Raw genomic sequence first — 26,093 nt, 5'->3', positions numbered from 1 at the left:
TCCGTATTACTAAAATATTGCTTTGTATATATGTCTTTTATTCAAGAGTCTATCCTGGTCGAGTTTCGGAATGACTAGATCTTGGCTCATTTCATCAAACGGGCTTAAATTCTACCACAAAATCTTTATCGAGTCGAGCTTTAAGCTGCTAGCGGACACTTTGATTCGCTTACGAGTAAATAAGTGCTACAATACAAAGAGGAAAAAGGATAAAAAAAAATAAATATCTTGTGAAATTAGTAGTAATAAAAAATTAATTTATCATTATTGGAAGCTTTGTATTACAATAACTGTTACATTATTGACAGCTCATTGAGTTAGCAATAAAGCAGAAGAGAACAAAAAAAAGAAAACTGATTTTCGTGCTCCACTTTTAACTTGAAGTTAATAGTAACTTCATGAACAAAGTGGAGCGTAATTAGTAAAAAGTGGAGCGCGAATATCAAAATCTGAAAAAAAAAATACTCCTTCCGTCCCTTTTTTTGTGTCCAGTATTCCATTTTTGGTTGTCCCTTAATAAGTGTCCATTTTGTAAAGTTAGGGGGGTAAAAGTTGGTATATTGTCTATTTTGTCCCTAATAGTAGATTTTATTTTAAAAAGTTAGTGAGTAAAAGTGTAATAATGATGGGTAAGTAGGGAAAGTGGAGTAAAAAGTTGATGTGAAAGGTGTAATGATGATGTCTTTTTAATAAGTTGGAGTTACGAAGCAAGACACTTAAAAAGGGACGGAGGGAGTACTACTTTTGATGCACTTTGATAAATAAAAAACTATGTTTTTTTTAACATTTTCCTGTCTTATTGACAACTCATTATGTTGTTTTTAGCATTTTCTTTTATAATAAATTGAAGTCTAAATTTAGAGAAATTATGATGGAAGAAAACAACATAACGGGTTAGCTCAAGCGGAAAGGAGAGCAAAATGTGAGAGCATAAGTTCAAGCATGTAGTTTGATTCTTACAAAGATTAAAAAATAAATAATTAATTGGTGCTACCCTCTATACAAGTGAAAAGCTTGTGCAAAGTAGTTGTGGCAATGGGTTATGATTTAAGGTTATGAGCGATAGAATTGGTTCTGAATTTAAGAAAAATGTCGTAAGATAAGAGTCGCACGTTCTATCTTTTTTGTCAACATCACAAAACAATGTGTATTAAAGAGCAAATTAGGGTGAGAAGATTTTATTTATCTGATCATTTAATTCTAAAGGGTCATAATTAAATTTTGAGTCTAGGGCTCTTGTTGGTTAGTCCTAAGAGATATTTGATTCTACGACTTTCTTAGGGTTAATCAACGAGAGCCCTATAGTCAAAATTTAATTATGACCCTTTAGAATTAAATGATAAAAAATAAAATCTTCTCACCCATTCAAACGGATTGAAATTTGAAACACTTAATTTTAGAGAAAAGACTGTGTCTAGTGGAACAAAGGAGAAGAAAACGCGTATCAGTAGATATTTAAGGTGGGAGGCACCTGCGTATCAAAAAAAAAAAAACAAAGGTGGGAGGCACCACCTGGCATTGCCCTTGAGGCAACGAATAATTTCTCCACAAAGTGATTGCTGTGCTGACCAATCAACGAAGTAATCAAATGACGTCACGTCTCCTATCGACGCGCGCAACCGCGTGGATCAGTTGCAATTTGTTTTTGGTTTTTTTTTGGCGGGAAAAGCGAACGCCGTAGACTACATGAGCAAGACCTGAAGTCAAGGAATGCCCTTTAATAAAGAAAAGGAATCGGTCCCACAAAAAGTCTCCGTCTCCGTACAAGTTCGTCGCCTTCCTGTCTCCTTCTCTCACTCCCACTCTACTCTCTCTCTCTCTCTCATCCCTTTCTTCCACTTCCTGTTTTGCTTCCCAACGAAGTTTCACCTTCTCTATATATATCTCTCACTCTTCTCCGCACAAGTTCGTCGCCTTTTAGTCTCCTTTTCTCTCTCTCTCTCTCTCTCTCTCTCATCCCTTTTCTTCCACTTTCTCTTTGGCTTCCCAACGAAGCTTTCCCTTCTCTATATCTCTCACTCTCTCTCATTGATTATATTCACGACTCTCTCTGTGATACAGGCTCCGTAGAAGAGATACTGGTGGGAGATTTTCTTTGCCAATGGCTACGCCGAGAGCACACATTGAGGAATTCCGGACGAAAAAGTTCAATATCGGGGGTGAACCGGATCTCAAAAGCGAAGACCTCCATCATGCCGTTAGCCTCCTCTCCGCTGAACTCTACTCCAAGGACGTCCACTTTCTCATGGAACTCATCCAGGTTTATAATATAATCTAAACCTAATGTGCGCATATTTACGGTATATCTTTTTAATTATATATTTGTGTGTATACGTATTATCTGTGTTATGGTTCAATGGTAGTGGCTTTGTTCGATGGGAGTCCACTATTATTAGTTGTACCTTGTTCTTAAAGTACGAAGAATTGGGTTAAATGTAAAATCAGACTTTGTCTTTGTGGCTTTGATTTTTGTTAGACAAGAATAAGAGACTTTTTTTTGTTGGATTAATAAGAATAAAAAACTTGAGGTTCAACTATCTTGTTGTATTTAGGCTTTTTTCTGTTAAGAGTTTTAGTTTTGTGCCAAATTTGTATGAATTATTGATTGTCTTCAGATAGGTATTTATTATTATTATTTTTTTACTTTTATCCAATTTTTTTAAAAAATATCCAAGATAAAGACAAAATTTTTGGTTTTTAGGGATTTATATTGGACATAGTTATCGAAATCGTACGATTCGGTTCGATTCAGGTATGAAACTATTCGGATCGATTATATGAATCGTGAATACGTAAGAATCGAAGTGAGAATTGCAGAATCATGCTTTGAATCGATGAATCGTGAGAATTGTACGATTCAGCTTGTTTTCGAATAAGTGGGTTTTTTGGCGGATATGGGAGGTGAGGGGTCGGAATATGTTTCCTAACCTGTAGATAGGGCTGCAAATGAACCGAGCCGCTCACAAGCGGCTCGCAGTTTGGCTCGTTAGTGGCTCATTCAAGCTCGGCTCGAAAGTTAAATGAATGAGCTCGAGTCGATTTTTTCAGTTCGTTTTGTAAACGAGCTTAGCTCGAGTTAGGATAAGCTCGGCTCGAGTCGGCTCGCGAGCCGGGGTATATGTACTTAAATTTAGAATTTTTATTGTTATTTCATAATTTGTTCTTTCCGTTTTCACTTTCTAGTCAACCAAGGGAGGCGAGAGCACATGCACACCAGTACACCCCAACTCTATAGGAAAATGAAATATATATACCTTCACAATCAAAATATTTTTAATTGTATTAGGCCTATGCAATGATATATATACATTTTTCGTTGGTCCGTTGAGGCTTGTGAACAAGCTCGAGCTCGAGTTAAGCCAAGACCCGCTTGGCTCAAGCTTGACTCTTTAAGTTTTCACTGAGCTCGAGTTCGAGCTCGGGTTCTTTAAAAACTTAATAAACAAGCTTGAACACTGTAAAGCTCGGCTCGGCTCGTTTGCAGTCCTACCTGTAGAGAACCCAAACGATGGAAGAAAACAAAGACCTGAGCCCTCGTAGTGAAGCTTCAAGCTCCATCGAAACCTTCGACGTCAACATTGATGCTTGAACTGCATCTCGTTCTTGTCGGTGAGTGTACTGAGTTTTTTATTTGTCTTTTATATGTTTACTAGTTAGTGAGTGTATATTATATAGTATATTCTAGTAGTGGGGTGTGTGTGCACGTGTGTGTGTGTATATATATATATATATATATATAAAAGTCAGTGGGAGATGTGTTATATAGAGAGTCCACAACAAAGTATATAAAAGTCCTCTACAAAAAAAAAAGGGGGCAAAAAATAGTCTAATAAACTTCTTTTTAACAAGTGTATTGCATATTAGATCACAAGATCATTATTCAAACTTGAAATCTACATTTTTTATGCATTTTAAGAATTTGATTGAATCGGAACTATTCATGATTTGATACGATTCGCAAATGGACCTTTTCGATTCTCGATTCGATTCTTGATTTGACAACTATGATATTGGATGTTATAAAAGTTAATAATAAATCACAAAAGTGTGATGCAAAACTAAAAGAAATAATTTTTTCAAAAAAGTCAACTTTAAAAGCCCCCAAATCTCATAAAGCTCTGAGCGGAACAAGCCGTAATGAAAGTGAGATTGAAATTTTTTTTGACAGAAAAGTTGAGATATTATTTTTATAATCTCAACCGTTTCTCTTGTATATTGTTTTTTTATTTTCATTTTTCTATATTAAAAATGAAGCTATTTGCTAATTGGATACCGATAATTTATTAATCGACATCACTTTAGTATAAGATAATTTTTTGTTGGAACTGGGGTGATATTTGCCATTCTCCCTCCGATATAACTTAGCCCATAATCGACGGGTATGTAATTCGTTCTGTCTCGGTATAATGTTGTACATTTAGGCGTCATTTTGAGAATTTTGTATCTCTATTACTTCCTGAGATACTAGGGCTGATAAACAAATCAAGCTACTTGAGTTTGAGCTTGTTTTTGTTCGTTCAACAAACCAAGTTTGAATATTTTTTTGAATCTCAATAAGGTTTCAATTGAACAAGCTACAACTCGGCTAGTTTGGTTTATGATGAGTAAAAAATTCAAGCTACCCAAGATCAGTTCGTGTTTGGCTTGATTAAAGCTCGTTCGAGGGATCTGCTTGTCTCCCAACAAACTTTAAGCTCGAACATATTACGAAGCTTGTTAAATTTTCAAACCAAGCTCTGAAAACAACTAACTGCTTGGCTCGTTTGGCTTGTTTATCACCCTTATGAGAGTAGCTTGAATTTAACTGTGTGATTGCTTGAATTTAATTGTGTAGTTGAGCACACGTTTCTCACTGTAGAGGTTCGGTTTATCGGGATCTTGACCGTGGGTCAGTTCATGTTTCTTCTTTCGTTGCTCCGCGCGCCCACTGGCGGACCTGCAACAAGTCACTGGGGCTGTGGAAACCCAGTGACCCTCTGACGATCAAGTTGGATCTAGGGAGAAGTGTATAGATCTAGGGTTAGGGTAGAATGACATACCTCTTTTGGTTAGAGTCCCTTTGCTTTTATAGACCTCGCTTGGCTTGGTCCTCAAGTAAGCGCGTGGAGGATACGCTCAGGTAACCACCTCGGGTGGCGTCATGGGGGACGTATGAGATAAAGTGGTTACGGAGTACATGGCCAGGTCAGCCCGAATGATGATTTTCGTTCTGTAATTGTCGCGGCTTACACCATGTTGATGCTCATTATCAAGGTCCTCGGTTGCCTGAGGATGAAGGTCATAGTCAAGGCATAACGCGTCGTCACTTCGTGATGTACTGAGCAACACCTCACCGATTGCCTGAGCTCTTTAAGAACATTGCTTGAACCTATGCACTGATGGGCACTAAGGACCAGCTCGAGGCATGCAATAGTAAATGCCTCGGGGTCGGTCAGAGCTTTCTTATTCCGAGCCACTACAACAACTCCTCAATTTGCCTGGGCATCCTTCCCAATACAGGGGGATTGACAGCAGTAATCGCTGACATCGAGACTTTTGTCTAAGGGAATCTTCGTAACTCCTTCAGTAACTACCAGAAGCCTAGCCTTAGGAGCCACGCGTCAGTCATTGCTTCGTTGAACATACGGTGCTAGGTGGCTCGGCACGTGCCGTGTCAGTTCTTTGGTATGTTCTGTCAAATCATTGCCACACGTAGCAAGCCTAATGGCTCGGCCAACCAAGGTGCGGTTCCTAATGCTGTTGGTTGCCTGCGAGCCGCTGATCGTTGCCACGTGTCATACATCCGATGGCCTCTGAAGAGTCACTTCGTTTCCCGTGCATTCTTCAACCTTTGAACCGCCAGTATAAAGGGAGGGGTGGAGAGAAACGCTTTTGTTTTCTCTCTCCAGATCATCATCGTCAGAACCTCTCTCATCAACCTTCGAGTTTTCAGAACTGTAGATCGATCTCGCAGGCGTTTGGCAGCGAGTTCTCTCCCCATCTTCAGGTATGTTGATTGATCAAGACCTTTCTCAAGTTTTCAAGCATTTTCAACGCATTCTTCAACTTTTTTGATCGAATCATCGTCTTAGAGAGGCCTGGGCCGCCTGGAGAACGGGAAGGAAGATGAATAGACACTGGTCATTGTTCTTTCCGAGCTCTGTATTCTTCTCGAGCCTGAGATTCTCCCCGAGGAGGAATTTCCCTTATCCGGGGCTCTCAACCTAATGTTCAGGTGTCCAAGGAGTGATGACCTGATTATGCCCGAACGATTGAACCTCTTTGATTCCGTGCATCCATGTAGCTAACAACTTTTGCATGTGCATCCTGTTAGGTTTGGGCGAACGGTCATTGAGATCTCCTTAGACAGCTCCTGCAGTTCTTCGACATTCATTAATTCATTACCCGAGTGAAGAAGACTTTACAGACGACTTCCTTCGTAGCCCAGCCTAAGTACGTTGGGCCACTCCAGTCCCTGTGGATTATTTCGAGCCCCTTGATCCTTCTTGTTAATAGATGTCGGGCTGACCGGTGTTATCCCCTGTTGCCGATCCTGTGAGTTCCTAGGGTCAAGATGCAGATGCCAAGGCTGAGGCTCCGGAGGAGGTTCGACGGGGAAGAGCGGGGTCTTACTAGGAGTTCTTGGTGACCTACTCCATCAATCCTGACGTCCAAGTTAAATAGGGGTGTCGTGCCCGGACGATATCCAGTACTAAAAGGGGGAGCTAACCTTCCATCTGATGGCCATTATCAAGGGCGGGGTTAGGTTTCCCCTCCATTATTTCGTCCGACACGTGCTTCTGGAACTGATGGTTCCATTCGGTAGTCGTTGAAGTTTACCAAATGGCTGTCAAATTCAATTATTTATTAACTGGACTACAACTAAAGATTTGCATAGTATAGCGAGGAAGTCCGAGTCGATCCACAGGGAGCTCGAATATAGCTTGTTCGAATTGTAGATGTAAGGGTTTGTGGCGTTTAGGCGGCCAACTTTTAGTTTTCCTTTGAAAGGTGAGAGATACCCTTATGAAAAAGACTAGAAAATGAGTTTGGACTAAGAATTAAAAGCAGCAAGGCAATGGAGTTACTAACGCCCGTAACTTAAGCCATCTAACAATTCTCAACGAAAACATGGTTGAATCGCACGGCTTAGGCTATCAACCGGAAGATTTAGCTATGAAAATGGTTAGACTTGATATAGAGTTTGAATAACAAGCTAAACACAAGGCGTGATATCGCTCCTGGAACCATGTGTGCAAGCACATGATCACCGGAGATTAACAACGCCGAGACTTAGCTCTTTGGTTCTTTTAGCAAACACGAACCGAGACATAGCTCTCGAAACTGTGTGAGCAAGCACGTGATCACCGGAGATTAAGATCGGTAAGTTTTGTTATATAAAAGGGCGAACTATGCACATTTACAAACTAAACCTCAAGTCTTAAGTTGAGAAGAGCAAAATTAACTTAAATCACAAGGTGCACATTTACTCACCTATGTAGCACCGACACTTCAAAAGGGTGCCGTGTCCACGTATTGGACACGGGGACACGGCGGGGACACGCCCAAATACGTATTGGACACGCCACGTGGCGTGTCCAATAATTTTTATTATTTTTTGATGGGGGACACGCCGGGGACATGGCTGAAGGTCAAAATGTAATATATATTTTTAATTTTGAGGGCTTAATATGAAATTATTCAAAAATATTTGGGTTAAATTGTAATTATGCCTTTATTTGGACCATGGTAATCTTATACATTCATATAGGACATGTCTTCATCAACAGTGGAAGAAAAGAAAAAATATTTGTATATTTGTATTTATATATATATTTATTTATTTATACATGTGGCGTGTCCCTCATCGTGTCCGTATCCCCATCTTTTTAGAATTGCCGTGTCCCGTGTCCGTATCCGTGTCTGTGTCCGTGTTATATAGCTACTCACACATAGCTAAAAGACTAGACATGGTAAGAAAATGGAGCAAAAGATTTAACCGAAGAAAACGAAAATAAATTTGATTTATATGAATATCTAAAGCATAGCTACAACATTAATAAACGAGAAATTAAATAAGACAATTACCTTAAGGAGTTCTTGAAGGAAATACAATCAAAAGCTTGAAAGACTAACAATAGAGTCCTAGGAAGAAAGAAAAGACTTAGGCCTAAGAAAGACTTGAAATGGTCATCCTTCTATAAAAGGCATACAAGTCTATTTATAGGGTTTGCAAAATTTCCCTTACAAAAGACCAAAAGGTCCCTAAAATATTCCAAAAATATTCTACAAGTGGAAACTTTCCATAAATGGAAGGTTGAAAAAGGTAACAAAAATCTGTAGATTTTCCCAGGCAGTACCGGTACTGGGCAACTCCCAGTACTGGTACCAGGCTTCAACGGGCTGAAAAATTGATCTCTAGACACCCAGTACCGGTACTGGGAATTCCCAGTATCGGTACTCGCTTGACAGATTTTTGGGCAAACTTCGTGGGCTCGCTTCGGACACTCTCGAACTCGGATTTTGGTGTTCTTTGGACCGTTGGAAAGCTTGTCGAGTCTATTTTCTAACCCAAATGGTTTGGATCAAAAGTAGTTTGTACATCAAAAGTTATGACGATTCTACCCTCAACTGGTCGGAAGATGAGTTGCTTTGGTAAAATCCTCACATGTCTTTCAATTCCCTTGACCCTTGGCGACCCGAGCAACCTCCAAACCATCTCTTCATGACTTTTCGAGCACCACAACGGGGTGGCACGTGGCCTTGAGTACTTGGTTGCACCTGGAGCATTCCTTAGCGTTCAAACACGCCTTATTTATACGAATTACCTGAAATACACAAAAACCTACCTTACGTGCAATATTGCATAAAACGATAACATGTATGCACAAACACAACATACTAGAGGACTTAAGTACCAATAATATACATTATTTGGTGCTTATCAGGAACTGTCCCTCACTTCTTCTCAGCTCTCCACCAACTCCTATTGCATCATTATGAGCATCACTGAGTTGCGAAGGAAGGAAAACTTGGCCTTTGGGATCGAAGAGTTGTTTGGTGTGTACATGCTCGGGAAGAACCCCCGCTATGGTCGATATTACCTTGTTAGTCGACCCGAGCATAAGGACTTGTTGATAGAGAGCTTGGTCGACTTCGAGTCTTGGGCAAACACATACGTCGTTGTGTCAGGCAACTTTATGTTCAGTCTTGGGAAGCGGCAAACACATGCTTTTTACAACCATATCATCGATTTAAGCCATCACGGTGTCCCCCAACAAGCATTCGAACATTTTGGTTATCATACGCTGAAATGTAGCCTTGGCATTTTTGAGGCCGAAGGGCAAGACGAGATATTTGAAAATACCGTGCGGGGTAATAAAGGCTGTATTTTCAACATAGTTGTCACTCATTGCTATATGATGATAGCCTCGATAAGTGTCCATAAAACTGAGTCGGGCATGACTGGCGGTGGCATCAACTAACTGATTGATCTGCAGAAGGGGGAAGAAGTCCTTCGGCCAGGCATTGTTGAGATTGGAATAGTCGATGCACACACGCCATTTGCCGTTCTTTTTCTTCATAACCACAGTGTTGGCCAACCACTTTGGGTACTGAACTTCGCGGATGGCCTGAGTGTTTAGGAGGCGTCCGACTTCTTCGATAACGGCTTCGGAATGTATCAGGGAGGACTGCCTTGCCTTCTGCACGACCGCACGTCTGCTTTTATCAATGTTGAGTTTGTGGCAAATGAATAAAGGGTCGACCCTGGGCATTTTATATATCATCCAGGCGAACACCTTGATGTTACTTTTGAGGAAATCCACCAATTGCTCCCACTCGGTATCGCTGAGGGATGAGCCGACAAGGAAGAATCGGGAGCCATCCTCGTTGATGGGAATGGTAATCAAATCTTCAATTGCTTTTTTGTCGGCCCTTCTTCCGACGTCTTCAAGCACTGGGGTGTCGGGGACCTTGATGAGGTTTACCCGAGCTGTCTTTTTATTGCTTCAGACCGCATTGACATAGCACTTCTTAGCTGCAATTTGGTCCCTGCAGAGGTCTTCCTGATGACCGAACGCACTGATGAATCGAATGACTGGTGATAGGTGGAGGCGATAGCCTTCATTTTGTGAAGCCAGGTGCGTTCGACGATGGCGTTGTAAGGGCTCGGAACGTCCACTACAACGAACTTCATCTGGTGTGTCACCAACCCGGCACGGATGGGGAGGGTGATCTGTCCGAGGGGCCATACCGGGGCTCCGTTGAGACCAACTAGAGGGACTTCAATAGGATGGAGGTCGGACTCTTGGAGCTTCAAATCCATGAACAGGGAATAATACATTACTTTCGCCGAGCTGCCCTGATAGGCGAAGACACGTCGGACGTTGAAGGCTTCGATGCACAGTGTTACCACGAGGGCGTCATTGTGCGAGAGCTGGACTCGGTCAAGATTTTTCTCGGTGAACGAGATAGTCTACTTAGAGCCATTGTCTGTACGAGCATGCTTTGGCTCGGGACCCACCAACATGACTTGTTTGGATGACGAAGCTTCATTAAGATAAGCATGGATGATCCTTGCGGCCTCGGCATCCACGGGACCATGGATGACATGGATCATTTGAACCTCTCCTTCGGTTTGGCTTTTGACCCGCAGTGACCAAGCCCTAGTTTTTTCATGGTCAACGAGATTTCCGAGGTGACTGCCCACGACAAGCTGCTACAAGTAAGCCTTGAAGGGTTTGCAAGCGGTGTTGAAGTGGCCTTGCTTGTTATGGTAGCTACATTGATCTTCTCGTTCTCGATGCCAAGCTTCTGATTGTGGAAGGAGAAGAAAGGTTGAACTTGGTCAATGACCCTATAGATTGGGATGGTGAAGACGATTTTTTCGGCAATGAAATCACTCGGCTTCGGTGCTTGCTTTATATTGTTGACCTGTTTTTTGGAGGTCGGGACGTGTGCGGCGCTCGTGATGACTGTCGAGGCCGTTGGGACCTTCAGACCCCGTTCGTTTAAAGGTTTTGGATTTTGAATTCTAATCATTACCATATTTCTCTCCAATCATTACTCTCATTTTTTCTCTTTATTTCTCTCCAATCATTACCCATATTTTCAATCATTACTCTATTTTTCTCTACACTCATTACCTACAAATCCAAAATCCAAAATCGAACGGGGTCTCTGTGCTGCGGGCTTCCCGATTCCCCGCTCTACATTGGATTCAATTAGCTGGCGCCACCCTTCGATGTGTGTCATAAGCTCCTACATGGACCTCGGCTTGTTTCGGGAGAGATCATCGTGACCCCATTTGTTTTGGGATTTTGGATTTGGATTTTTAGGTAATGAGTGTAAAGAGAAATAGGGTAATGATTGAAAATAGATGAAATGATTGAAGAGAGATAGAGAGAAAAATAAGAGTAATGATTGGAGGAAAATAGGATAATTATTAGAATCCTAAACCTTTAAACAAAATGGGGTCCGTATACTTGCTTGTCTAGTGAAGTGAGGCCGAGCTTAAAGCTGGGGGCTGAGATGACCTCGTTGCACCCTCAATCTCGTTAAAGAGCTCCCAATAGGGGCCAGCATATTGGCAAAGTGTTTCGTCGCTTCGTTTGCGCAGTGAGAGAAAAGAGTCGATTTCCTTTGCGTGCTTGTTGCTCGTCACGAACTGAGCCATGAAGGCGTCACAAAGGGAATCGAATGAGGAAATGGATTTGGGAGGCAGTTGGTTGAACCAAGTAAGGCCTAGGTTCTCGAGGCTCGCAAGAAATACTTTGCAAAGGAAGGCGTCGTTCGAGGGGCCGTTCTTGAGGAACAGAGACATGACGAGCTTGTACTGCACCAAATGAGTGGAGGCTTCGAAATTGGCTTCATACTTGGCAAACTTGGGTTGGGTGAATCCTTTTGGGAGGGGTGACTGAATCGATCTCTTTTATAAACGGCGAGGTCGTGAGTCTCTCAAGACGCGCATCGCGATGAGGTCGAATAGAATTGTCAAGGCCGTCTGGACGCTGGGTCGATCGCGGTGCGCTTCTTTGGTGTGAGATGGTCCAATTTAAGATAGTCTTTGGGTTTCGGTGGAACGCTCCCTGACTTCTGGGGGGGGGGGGGGGGTGTTCGCACCGGTCCTTTCGTCTATCGGACTTATAGCTATCTCGAGTGTGTTGCTTGAGGCACTCGGTGACTGGGCTTCTTTCACGTCTGTTTTTTAGGCGATCGCGGTACCCCTTGGTTTGGATCTCCATAAGGCTGTTGTCCTTTCTTGTGATTTTCGTGAAGCTAGGGGTGGGCTCGGTATGCCCCTTGCTCCCTCTGACAGAATGGGTGGAGGAGGCGAAAACACGTTCGAGCCTCTCGAAGGCAAATCACTTCACTGGGTGCTTTTTAGGATTCGGCTCAAGAGACCGAGAACGCTCCCCGCGCCACCCATTCTTTCTGATGTGGGCCACCTCTTCTGGTGGGTCGAGGCGGTCCTTTACTTAGGGCTTTGATCGGTATTCCACCAGGAGGGCCACTCCACGGCTTCCACCAGGAGGGCCATTCCACGGCTTTGTGGGGGGGGGGGGGGGGGGGGGGGGGGGGGGGGCTTGTGGTGGCTCCTTTGCCCGTCGCGGCTTCCTCCAGAACGAGAGCGAGAAGGGGACATTGAAAGAGGCGCTTAATTTTCGACAGATGTAGGTGTGGATTTCGCTGGACGGCTTTGTGTCTAGAGTCGAAAAGTCGACTCTGATGGGATTGCGGTGATGGAGACGTGCTGCTTGCCTTTGACTCCTCCGGAGCCTAAAGTGAGGGCTCCGAGGGGCCTGAGTCCGACCGTTGCGTTGATAAGAGAAGGTCCTGTACCACCACAATTTTGGTTTAGTAATTTGAATGGAGTGTTAGGGAGGAGAAGAAATGGAACACTGAGATGGCGGTTAGTTCTCCAGCAGAGTCGCCAATTGTAGGGGTTCGGTTTATCGGGATCTTGACCGTGGGTCGGTTCAGGTTCTTTCTTCTGCTGCTTTGCACGCTAGACCTGCAACAAGTCACTAGGGCTGTGGAAGCCTAGTGACCTTTTGACGATAAAGTTAGATCTAGAGAGAAATGTATAGGTCTAGGGTTAGGGTAGAATGACATCTCTTTACTTTTATAGACCTTGCTTGGCTTGGTCCCCAAGTAAGCGCGTGGAGCATACGCTAGGGTAACCGCCTCGGGTAACATATGAGATAAGATAGTTACAGAGCACATGGCCAGGTTAGCCCTAATGACGATCTTCGTTCTGTAACTGTAGCGGCTTACATCATGCTGATGCTCATCATTGAGGTCCTCGGCTGCTCGAGGATGAAGATCATAGCCGAGGCATAACGCGTCCTCACTTCGTGATGTACCGAGCAGTACCTCACCGTTTGCCTGAGCTCTTTAAGAACATTGCTCGGAGCTATGCACTGTTGGGCACTAGGGACCAGCCTGAGGCATGCAATAATAAATGCCTCGGGGTTGGCCCAAGCCCGCTTTTTTCGGGCCACTACACTCGCACCAACTTCTATTATGTCGTGACTAAACAATGAATTACTAGTTACATTGGCTGTGTATAGCCAGTATTTTTAACTTCATCATAAATTACCATAAATCGTAAAACCCTATCTAGGTCTTGGGGGTGTTGCACCCAAGCTCCGAGCCCCCACCGTGGGCGCCGTCACCTGGACCCTTGCGAAATGCTAACCAAATCGAATCAAGCTTCACAAAACCCAACATTCTTTACCCATGCTTTTACTCAAATTTTGACCAAATGCTTGAACAATCCAATTGGTAGACCCAAATTTAAGTATAAGTTTATGTAATTAGTCGAAGAATAGTTATGAATTTGAGTCTTGAGAGGGAGAAAATAGTTTTTCAAAATATGAGTCTCCATGATTTTGGGTAAAATTAAGAGTGAAACTCAATTTGGTATAAGGTGTGAGTAAATGTGCGGAGTGTGTTTCGAGGATTTTTACTCAAATTTTGTGTTTGAGACAAAATGGAGTAAGGCCATGTTGATGCTGTTACAGCATTCAGCTCAAAATCAATTGGCAATAAGTGGAGAGATCGTTTACGCTCATATACTAGTTTTGGAGGAAATTTTGACAACGTGGGACAAGCTCTAATAGATGCTCTACATGCATGTCTTCTTTATCTATTCCATCTCTCACTGTAGTTTCACAATTCAAGCGAATCTTTTGTATCTCTATGGAATTGATTGAACATTAAATAAGTTTATTTAAAATTCACATTCATCCAAAGTCCAAACCGAGCAGAGATATGTAATTTTAATGGGGTAGTTCTTGGGTGGTCTGCTTTTGGAATTTGGATATAATAGAGAACTCTTGAGAGAAAAGAAATCAAATTTGACCATCTCCTATGTCTATTCTTGTTCTTATTTTTCGCATGAGACATTGATACCCTATGTTATGGTTCTGAATTTATATACATATATATATATATATATATATATATATATATATATATATTTTTTTTTTTTTTTTTCGGTCAATCGGAAATTTGAAATTTTTTTTTTCAAGGTATAGTAATGCTACTTTTTCTTTTCATTTGTTCTGTTTACAGAATGCAGAGGACAATGACTACTTGGAAGGGGTAAAACCATCACTGGAGTTTGTGATAACTTCTCGGGATATTACGGACACCGGAGCTTCGGCCACTTTGCTGGTATTCAACAACGAGAAGGGTTTTTCTCCCAAAAATATTGAATCCATTTGCAGTATTGGACGCTCCACCAAGAAAGGCTTTCGCAAACGTGGTTATATTGGCGAGAAAGGTAACTACCTAATGAGTTCCAATCCGTGTCAATTAGATTTGCTTATGCTTGGAAGTGTAAAGAATTTGTTTGGAACTTGTGGGCATGAAGAGAAAAAAGGAAGCTATGACTTTCTCTTCCTTCCCTATGTTGTACCTGATTTAGGAGGGGAATAAAGCGAAAAGAAAAGATGTGGAAAATTAGAAAGATACGTGAAGAGAAAATTGGTACGAGGAATAGTGAAAATGTCAAAAGCCCACGTTTCGATCATTGCTTGCAGTAGTATCAATTTTAGGTTGTCATGGAGTTCATTTTCCTTTCTCTTTATTTGTATAACCAAGCAAATAAAGACGATTGGCGTTTTTTCTGCTTCCACATGTTACAAAACTCAAGGTAAATTCTTAACCATGGCCATTCATTAATATGGAAGTTTGGCGTTGTTGTCAATAATGTGGAAGTTTGACCTTGTTACAAACTCAAGGTAGCTGGGCATTTCAGTCTTGAATAAAGTTGCACCATGGTCATTCCTTAATGTGGAAGTTTGGCGTTGTAAATTAAATGAGATGTAGTTTTTTATTCCCAAGTTGTTTGAACAACAACAAAGAATGGTGGTGAACATATGGTTGTTTTCTATTGTGATGAAAATTGTACTCTCTCTTAGGACGAGAATTTCAGGGTAGTTCAATGCTTGTCTCCCTCGGTACTCTTTGTCATTTAGTTTTTGAGATATTGTGCACTTCTCATATATTCTTATTGTGCATCTTTCCTAACTACCCTCTTATTATATGTACTAGAAACTTGTGTTTATTTACACCTGGAAAAATCTCTTATTTGATTGAAATTAAATTAGGGTGCTTGTGGATTTTGAAGCGATGGTTTTTCTGGAATCAGTCTTGTGTTACATCTGAACCTGGATATTTCTGTTTCTTTCTCAATTCAGTCATTCTTTTGTCATAGGACCATAAAGATAGGAACAAGTTTGACAATTGTGTAAATGCATCCGATAGAATGAATCTTAAAGCAAATAGTGTTCATACAGGCCTTTATCTTATGGATGGCTGGATGCATATGAATAACATTCTAGCTCCTTTAGCTGTGATGTGATATTTTAATGTACTCGCAAGCGCACGAATCGTACCGAAGTATAGTAATGCAAGAGCGAGGTTGAACCGACAGGGACTTATGATTCTTCTAGGAAAAATAAATAACTTAAACCGATTAAACCCTAACCTAGTTGACAAAAGTTGTGATTGATTTTTAAACTAAAAATGAAAAGTAAAAACAATGAACTAAATTATCAAAGACGAGGAAATTGAAGTTTCTTTTTAATCAATGGAAAAATACAAAGGTTTCGGAATCCACACCCATTAACTCGTATCATTATATATTCATGATCATTGACTTTACCCAAAATTTCTTCATGATAATCTGAAAGCTAATTCTGTTACCATGGAAAATATCATTGTGAAAATTCATCAAAAAGTCTAATGTTTGTTCCTCTCCGCTCGCAAGTATAAAACCGAATCATTAATTGTATCCGCTTTTAACAAATCACATTAAATATCCAGTTTTATAGTTAACAATGAAAATCCAGCGTTCAATGTTAAAGACAATTCCAAATCATGAGAAAAACATGATTGAACTCATATCCAAAATTTATCCCTAACAGTTGATTTGGAGTAAGAACAATTTAATCAAAATCAAACCAAATAATTGGGTAAAATCAAATCTCATGAACATATAAACAATAGTCATTAATAGGGCTTCATCCTCAACCCTAGTTGAAAAGTTTAGCCGCTCATGGAATCAAAACACATAAACAAATAAAGATAAAACTCCATTGAACAAAGCTTACAAAAAGAGAACAAATAATTCTTTCTCCGTCTTCTTCTTCTTTGTGCCAAGATGCTGCTGCTGCGTGTAGTGTGCCGAGTTGGTGCGTTGAAAAAGTCCTCTTCTGGGGTGTGGGAAGTCCTCCTTTTATACATGCCAAGAATTCTTATGCAAAAAGATCTCTTCCCTAATTAAATCCCATATTTAAAGAAATAAAGTAGATTTCCTAATTCCCTTCTAATTTGCCTTGGTCTCTGAAGTCCAATTCCCATTAGTGCATCAAAAGGAACGGGTAAGGTGGATCCACCTTTAAAAGATATGGCCGAACTTTGATTCAACGTGAAATTTATTTCCTTTCTTCTAGCCAACTTCCTTTCAGAATGGGACACGATCCGTCACTTTTCTGCAATTTCAGATTGACTTTGGACGCTTTCAATTTACCGAAAATACCTCTAATTATCATCTTTTCCTGCGCAAACGATAATCCAATATAAGTGATGAAAGATATAATAACCATAGGCAATTATGCGCATTTTGGGACTAACAAGATGTGACATGGGACTTCCATGTGTCAATAATTTGTGCTCATCAAGCTGCTTGCTTATTTACGAAAATTTAATCATATATTCAATATTGTTTCTAAAACAACTAATGTCATATATGGCGTTTCAGGAATTGGATTCAAGAGTGTGTTTCTCATCACAGCTCAGCCATACATATTCAGTAATGGCTATCAGATCCGCTTTAATGAAGAACCTTGCTCACAGTGCCATGTTGGATACATTGTCCCCGAATGGGTGGATGATAACCCAACTCTTTCCACCATAAAGCAAATATACGGCACTGACACTTCGCTTCCAACCACAACAATTGTGTTGCCCCTAAAGCCTGACAAAGTTAAACCTGTGAAGCAGCAACTCTCAAGCATTCATCCTGAAATTTTGTTGTTTCTTTCTAAGATAATGAGGCTTTCAATCAGGGAAGATAACGAGGATCCTAGGCTCAACTCTGTGAGTGCCATATCCATTTCATCTGAGACTGATTTTGTTACAAGGAAGAACATTGATGCGGAGTCCTACATGCTCCATCTCTCATCTGATGAAAATGGTGACAACCCTGAAAGGGAATGCAGCTACTTCATGTGGAAGCAGAGGTTTCCTGTCAACTCGGAGAATAAAGTAGAAAAACGAATGGAAGTGGAAGAGTGGGTTCTCACATTGGCTTTTCCAAATGGAGAGCGGCTCAGCAGAGGGATGAAGTCAGCTGGGGTTTATGCATTTCTTCCTACAGAAATGGCTACAAATCTTCCATTCATAATTCAGGCCGATTTTCTTTTAGCATCTTCGAGAGAAGCAATCCTCATGGACAACAAATGGAACCAAGGGATTCTTGGATGCGTGCCTTCGGCTTTTGTCGATGCCTTTATTTCACTGGTGAAAACATTAGAAGATGCTCCCATATCTTCTTTGCCTCCTATGTTTAGGTTCTTACCCATCAACGAATCTCCCTATCCTGAGCTAAATGCTGTGAGGGAGACAATTAAACGAAAGATAATGGACGAGAATATTGTTCCCTGTGAGTCATACATGGAGCAGAAGTTCTTTCAGAAACCCGGTGAAGTGGGTAGGCTAATGCCTGCTTTCTGGAATATCTTGATTAACGCGAGGAAGCAAAACGTGAATTTGCATAATATCTCATCCCATGGGAGATATGTGCTAAGTTCTTCATTTGATAGGGCGAAGTACGATCCCATACTGAATTTCTTGGGTGTAGAACCAGTTGAGGATGAGTGGTACGCAAAGTGCATTCGGGGTTCTAATCTGGTAATGGGAGTATCGGAAGGGGTGTATTTGGAGCTTCTACTGTTTCTAGCTGAGAAATGGAGGTCCAATTTTCACATGACCAGCTTTAAGAACCTACCACTTCTGAAATACGTGAGTCCTCATGGGGTAAATGACGTCTCACAGTCGACTGGGGGGAAGGTTCTCATATCCCGTGAGCCACATCATATATCATGGCTTATTGAGTGGAACAGGGAATTTAGATGTGCAACACACCTTTTTTTACCCAAAGAGACACAAGAAGCTCTCCATTCGTGTTCCAATAGGCAGACAATACAGGAATGGCTCTTAAATGAGGCGAGGATAGTGGCTGTTAATGTGTATGAGTACGGATGTCTCATCTACGGGTCACTGGACGACAAGAATCCTGTTGTTACCTATGTTCATTTCTTGCATCACTCGCTTTCAGGGAACTATATGTCTCAGCGAGAGGTTGCTTATTTGTGTGATGGTATGCCACTCGTGGATAATTATGGACGAGTGTGTACAGAAAGGAGTGGGGTTCTTGTCCCTGCGAGCGGAAGCAAATGGGCAAGTCTGATTGGTTCAAACCCATGGAGAGGGCAAGGTTTCGTTGAGCTAGGAGAAGACTATTTGCGTTCAAGAAAATTCGCAAGTGTACATACTCCTGAGAAACAACTAATTAACTTCCTCAAAACTCATCTTTCAGCTTGTGATGTCCCTGATATATCCCCTCCCAATGCAGTAATTCCAACTATGTCTGCTCCACTTACAAAGCAAAACACATTCTTGCTGTTGGATTGGATTCGGAGCTTGAAATCGAAGAGGGTTCACATGCCGGAGAATTTCCTGACATGCATAAAGAAGGGACAATGGATGAGGGTCTCTCTGAGGGGTAGCCCTGGTTACAGATCTCCATCTGAGTCATTCTTGACAGACTCATCATGGGGACATCTTTTGCAGAATGAAGCTGTACTTGTTGATATACCCAGGATTGACCAGAATTTCTATGGTAGTAGAATATACGACTATAAGGAAGAGCTACGATCAATAGGAGTGATGTTCGAATGTGGAGAGGCATGCAAAGTTATAGGGAAGCATCTTATGAACTTAGCATCTTCTTCGACTCTATCGAAGGGGAATGTGCTTTCGATACTCAAGTTTATTAAGTTTCTGCAGGAGAACTACTTTTCTCCTCAGGATTTTATTCAGAGTATCAGAGAAGAAAGATGGATAAGAACTTCAGTCGGTGACAGGACCCCAGTTGAATCTGTTTTGTTTAGTCAGGAATGGAGAGCGGCGTCTCAGATCAGTGACATCCCATTCATTGATGAACAGTACTACGGTGAGGAAATCCTTTCTTTCAAAACAGAACTCCAAATCCTGGGTGTGGTAATCAACTTCAGTCAAAATTACCAACTTGTTTTTGACACTCTAAAATCTCCATCTCGCATTGGCGGTCTGACATCCAAGTCTTGCCTTTTTGTACTGGAATGCTTACGTCATCTGAGATTACCTGACAATTTTGTTAGGGCATTCAAAGATAAGAAGTTTTTGAAGACAAACATGGGCTACATGTCACCAGTTGAATCGTATCTGTTTAATCCTGAATGGGGTTGTCTTCTGCAGGTTTTCCACTGGTTCCCCATTATTGACCAAAGCTCCTATGGCTCTAACTTCTTGTCGTACAAAACTGAGTTGGGGAAACTTGGGGTAGTAGTGGATTTCGAGGAGGCAACCAAAGCATTTGCTTGCGTTTTCAAGCAGCAGGCAGCACTTTCTTCCATCAAAAAAGATTCTGTCCTTTCATTTCTGGCTTGTTACAGAAAGCTCCAGGAAACACCTTTTAAATTCCCTGAAGATCTTAAGAGATGTATCCGCGATGTTCAATGGTTGCGAACCCGCCTTGGAGATTACAGAGTGCCAAGAGATTGCATTCTGTTTGGCCCTGACTGGAAATCTATCTACCCGATTTCTCGTCTTCCTTTCATTGATGACAGTGAGAATTACCACGGCAAGGGTATCCATGAATATAAAAAGGAGCTGAACAGTATGGGAGTTGTTCTTGCTTTTAAGAATGGTTGCAGGTTTGTGCCTGATGGACTTTATTTACCTTATGATCCTGACAACATAACTCCTGCAAATGTTTACTCATTGCTTGAATATGTCCGCAACTTGCATCAACAGACGAAGCCTTTACCTGATTCTTTCCTGAAGAAAATATCTCAAAAGTGGCTGAAAACCTGTGCTGGTTATAGGTCCCCTGATGACTGCATGCTGTTCGATTCTAATTGGAATTCTTTCTTACATCAGGAGGATGGACCATTTATTGATGAAGAATATTATGGCTCCAAGATTAAGTCCTACAGCAAAGAGCTAAACTCAATAGGAGTCACTGTTGAGGTTAGAAATGGGTGCTCACTCCTTGCCACCCATCTAGATTTCCATTCAAATTTCTCTACTATTATTCGGATCTATGAATACTTGTATGAGTGCAACTGGGAGTCTGATTGTGGAGAAAGAAGGAAAATTTGGATCCCAAATGGAAGTGAAGACGGGGAGTGGGTAATCCCAGAAGAATGTGTCCTCTCTGACAAGAATGATCTCTTTGGCATGCAGTTGAATGTGCTGGAGAAACACTACGACAAGAAATTGCTCAACTTTTTTTCCAATGCTTTTGGGGTAAGACGTATTCCTTCAGTTGATGACTATTGCAAACTGTGGAAGGCATGGGAAAGTTCTGGATACCCACTTTTAAACGAACAGTGTTGTGCATTTTGGCAGTATGTTGTAAAGCACTGGGGTTTGGAAACTCAAAAAAAACTGGATAAGCATTTGGTGAAACTTCCTGTATATTCAGGTCCGGATGGAGTTATGCTGTCTGAAAGGCATGATGTTTTTATTGCTGATGACCTTCAGTTGAAGGATCTTTTCGAGCAGTCTTCTTCAAGGCCACTATTTGTATGGTATCCACAGCCAAGCGTGCCATCGCTGCCGAGGGGTAAGCTACTCGAGGTTTACAGTAAGATTGGGGTCCCAAATATCTCTGAGTCTGTGCTGAAAGTGGAAGCGTCTATAATGGACGGTGGTGGGCTTAAGGAAGTGGTTCCAAGGGAAAATTTGATTGGAAAGGGGCTGGTTAGGCTAATTTTAGGCTTTCTAGCTGATCTCTCTCTTGAAATGGAAGCAGAGAAAAGGCATGAAGCTCTCCGATCCCTTCTTGATATAACTGTTCTTGAGACAGTGGATCCGATTACGATTGGTTACAGTTTACGGCTGTCTTCAGGGGAAATCTTGAAAGGAGAAGCAAGACGGATGATCCGATGGGAGAGGGAGAGTAAGAAGTTTTTTACTCAGAAGATGGACCGGTCCGATGGGCACAGAAGTGTGATCGAATATGCTATGTGTCTCTCTGAAGCGATATCCGAAGGATTGTTATGGGAGAAAGAAGATCATATGCCACAGCTGGCAGAGCTGATCAAATTGGGGTTCCTTGTGGAATTCAATGAGGAGGCAATTGAGTTCTTGATGAAGACCAAGAATCTACAGCTGTTTTTGGAGGATGAGACTTTCCTCTGTTCGGCCTTCCTTTCTGATTAGGTATGTCAACTACTATTACGGTTTGTGAAGCGCTTCAATTCCTGTGTTCTGGTACTGATATGTTCCTGAAGTACGTGTTTGAAATGGTTGCTTTGGATTTGTTATGTTATATTGTTATGTACTATTAAGGCTTTGAAGGGTTTTGATAACCCTTCTTTCTGGGGCTGTTTTATCTGAAATTTGTGATCATATTGTGCAGTGTAAGTGAAATTTTTTGATTAAGGGCTTTTCGGTAGTTTATTAATGTGATTGCAGGCTTTCATTTCTTGCCTTTTCCTTTGCGATACCTTCACTTGGTTGCATGATATATCAGCTTAACCTACATAACACAATTATCTTCTCAGCATTGTAATAATTGGACAAGCAAGAGAATGAATTACGCTTGTTTCTTATCAAACAGTAAACAACTCATTAGCAGACAAATAACTCACTTTAACAATGGCAGATTCGTCCATGATGCCAAAATTGATTGAAGACGTATATTTTCTTAAGCATTTACACCCCTAAACATTGTAGAATATAAATCGATTACATCGTTGTCCCTCATTAGTTACATCTTTGTCCCTGACTGATATATAGACACAGTGTTGGCTGATACAGAAAGACTAGGAAATCCACGAACTAGTGTAAGCTATCTTCTTTTTTCTCACTGCAATCGATCAAGCAGGTGTCTTTTCTGTTAGAAGATGAGCACGGTCGTGGGAAGAGCAAGACGGAGAGTAGCATGACCTGACATTGAACAGGTTGTTCATAGCATTTTGCCCTCCCTTTGGCATAACCTTTCTGAAACTGCTCCTCTTCCTCCCTTTCTTCAGTTTCTTAGGATCAGAATCCTGCAAATCCTAGAATATCACAGAAGGGGAAAATACACGATAATTAGCTTTGCTTTTGACTCGTACAGTTTTTCAATTAAAAAATGACCGGATACATGAAACCCGGTCAGTGAAAGTGTCCATGAAAGCATCTTTTCAATTGCACCACGTTATTGTAATAGTGATGATTTTCTTTCATAAACTTAAAAAATACAGTCAAGTGTTGTAATTCTGCTGTCTGCATGTCTGCAATGAACGGGAGTCGATTTAATTGGTGGATGAGTCTCCAATCTTAATTAGGTTGTACTCTCTCTCTCTCTCTCTCTCTCTCTCTCTCTCTCTCTCTCTCTCTCTCTCGGATGACATTCATGTATGTTGTTCAAAAGATACAGACACCTCTCTCTCTCTCTCTCTCTCTCTCTCTCTCTCTCTCTCTCTCGGATGACATTCGTGTATGTTGTTCAAAAGATAAAAGACACCAAATGTTTCTAGCTGTATACAATGAAGGATGGTCATGCATGTACCCTCTCCGGTGGCGTGCCGTGATCTCTAATAGTCTTTTCGTTTTCGCCAATGTCTTTCTTGCCTGCATTACACGATTGATGTTCAATGGAAATAAATCTGAAAACCTAATTACAATACTGGGTTATGCCAAAAAATAAAAAAAATCGAAACCATTTCCTAGGTGAAATTCTGCAGTTCTGCATATTCCTGAATAAATATACTACTAACCACCATTGACATTGTCATCATCCTCATCCAAATTATCTGTAAAATTGATTCTGAAACTCGGCGAACCCGGAAACATTATGCTGCTCTCGTCACCTTGCAAACCTTCATCATCTTCTTTATTACCATGACTTTCATCCTCCTCCTTGGCATCATTTTGGCTTCCCGCCTCTGCATTCCCCTTCGCCGCCTTTTCCTCTTTTCCCCCCTCCTTGTTCTTCTCTTTCGCGCTTCCCTCTCTCTGTGGATCCCCTGCTTCTGCTCTTTTGGCCGTGGACCCCTTCGAGTCCTCCGACGTCACGCAACTCGCCATGCTATTTTCAATCTCATCTTCATCATCTCTTGCCTTGCCTTCACGACTAAGCAACAACTCTGTCCCAGAAGGAGTCGTGTCTTTTCCTCCGTTGGAAACCACAATATGGTTTTGGTAATTTACTGTTGACAATTGGCATCAATTCTCCACATGGGCTGCTGAGAGGTGCAGCCTTTGTTGAACCACATGGGCTGCTGAGAGGTGCAGCCTTTGTTGAAAATGGCATGACAGCCATTCTTTGAATGGCCTATAAATGGAGACCCTTTGGCTCAAAGTTTTGTATCAGAAATCAGAGAGAAGAGAGTGATACACGAGTAGATTGTGAGGCAATACTGTGTGAGTCTGAGTGATTGTTGTAATCCTCCTCCAGTAAATATAGTGAATCCGCTGCCCCTCCGTGGATGTACCCGATTATTGGGGAACCACGTAAATCCTTGTGTTTCTCTGTGTTGTGTGTTTGTGTTTGCTTGGTTTGACTCTGGTTTAGCACTACAATTTGGTATCAGAGCAGTGTAGTGGCAACCAAGAACACAAAACACCATTGTTGTCTCTGTTTCAGGGTCTCTGTCCGAAAATCACAGCACGGATTTCTGATCCTCCACTCAGTTTGAGCACTGAGTCTAGTGCATCTCATCGAGACGATTCCAACGCACCAAGGCCCGTCGACAACGGAGGTCCACAGTAGCCACACGGTCCGTTCGACGGAGTTGCGTGTACAACGAGTTCTGTCCAGAAATCGCAGAACTGGAAAGTGATCGAAAAATAGATCTGATCATTAAGTCTTGTGCACCTCGGCGAGACGATCTCGGAACAGCCATCGCCGTCGCCGTTCTTTGTCGGAGCAAGCCGCACCTGCGGTTTGAAGTTGGAACCAGAACAGTGCGTGCTTAAAGGAAAAGAATAAGAACAGTGGGTCTTATCTTTTGTTTTTCTTTTATATATCTGAAGAAGATGGTTCTGTGAACGTGGGGTCAATTTTCTTGGGAGAAGGAAATTATTCCCTGCTTCTCAAAAGGAAAACCAGGTGCTGGTTTTTGACTAGTCAAAGCCAGGGAAAATTATCCAGTGCTACTGGCTCCCCTAGAGACGCTGATGTCAGCTTGACATCATCGATCCAGAAGCTTCAGAAGGTTACGCCCAGTCAGCACGCCACGTGTCACCCAGTCACCAGACACGTCACCAGCCACATCATCAGAGAGGCTGAGTCATCAGCCACGTATTCAGCCACGTGTCTTTCCACGTCAGCCCCAAGTGTGCGCCACATCAGCAAAAAAGGCCCAGTCATTAGCGCCCAGTCAGCATTTATTGCTGAGTCAGCAGGTCCAGTCAGTCCTAACCAGAGGGAATATTCTCTGATCCAAGGAATATTCCAGAAGGTGTTATTTTGCGATTTCGGAGCCGTTTCAACTCTGATTTGCGCAAGTGAGTAGTCGTTCCTGACTATTCTCGACGTTCCGGATCCAACGCCGCACTCCGTTTTCCATAACTCAGCTCCGACATTGGTGTTTTGTCCGTTGGTTGGCTAAAAAGCGCCGTTTTTTGGTGTTTTTTGTGCACCGGATATTCACGTGGGTGGAGTTTAAGGAGTTCTAATGGCGGAAGAAGAGTTTAAGGAGACCTCGGAAGTTTCTTCATCTGCAGAGAAGAATACCGAGCATCCCAAGGTCACTTCGAGCAGTTATGGGCAAAGGAATACGGTTTCCAATGCTAAGTTCGAGGTGGAGAAATTTGACGGAACAAGTAACTTCGGCATGTGGCAATGCGAAGTTTTGGATGTTCTGTATCAACAGGAGTTGGATATTACGTTAGAGGAGAGGCCGAACGACATTTCAGACAAGGATTGGATAAAGCTTAATCGCCAAGCTTGTGGCACCATCAGACTTTGTCTTACGAAGGATCAGAAATACTTCGTGATGAAGGAAACGTTAGCTAAAGAGCTATGGGAGAAATTGGAAAACAAGTACATGACGAAGAGTATTGAGAATCGGTTGTATCTCAAGAAGAAGCTCTACGGGTTCCAGTACGTGCAAGGTACGACTATGAACCAACACTTGAACAATTTCAATAAGATTTTGGCTGATTTGCAAAATCTAGACGTTTCCATAGAAGATGAGGATAAAGCTTTACTGTTATTAAATTCATTGCCTGATACTTATGATCATTTGACTACTACTTTATTGTACGGTAAAGAAGAAATCAAGTTTAATGACGTTTCAAATGCTTTGATGAATAACGAGGTACGGAAGAGGGATCAG

General features: G+C 41.7%; 2 protein-coding genes across 2 annotated transcripts; one reads left to right on the top strand and one right to left on the bottom strand.

The window, feature by feature from the left end:
- The first annotated feature begins 1,926 nt into the window (after positions 1 to 1,926).
- Positions 1,927 to 22,255, top strand: LOC131335223 (uncharacterized). Its single transcript, XM_058370483.1, has 3 exons — positions 1,927 to 2,260; positions 14,560 to 14,770; positions 17,255 to 22,255. Exons 1-3 carry the CDS (start codon positions 2,102 to 2,104, stop codon positions 21,982 to 21,984), a joined length of 5,100 nt encoding a protein of 1,699 aa, XP_058226466.1. The 5' UTR covers positions 1,927 to 2,101; the 3' UTR covers positions 21,985 to 22,255.
- Positions 22,256 to 22,395: 140 nt separating this feature from the next.
- On the bottom strand, positions 22,396 to 25,123 carry LOC131298758 (uncharacterized). The gene is made up of 5 exons (XM_058324229.1): positions 25,007 to 25,123; positions 24,492 to 24,690; positions 23,529 to 23,960; positions 23,321 to 23,382; positions 22,396 to 22,826 (listed from the first exon to the last, which is right to left on the bottom strand). Exons 1-5 carry the CDS (start codon positions 25,121 to 25,123, stop codon positions 22,644 to 22,646), a joined length of 993 nt encoding a protein of 330 aa, XP_058180212.1. The 3' UTR covers positions 22,396 to 22,643.
- Between the last annotated feature and the right edge of the window lie 970 nt (positions 25,124 to 26,093).

This window comes from Rhododendron vialii, chromosome 8a (assembly GCF_030253575.1).
Source record: "Rhododendron vialii isolate Sample 1 chromosome 8a, ASM3025357v1".
Lineage (NCBI taxonomy): Eukaryota > Viridiplantae > Streptophyta > Magnoliopsida > Ericales > Ericaceae > Rhododendron > Rhododendron vialii.
Note: the sequence above shows the minus strand (reverse complement) of the source record. Positions and strands in the feature narration are given on the sequence as shown.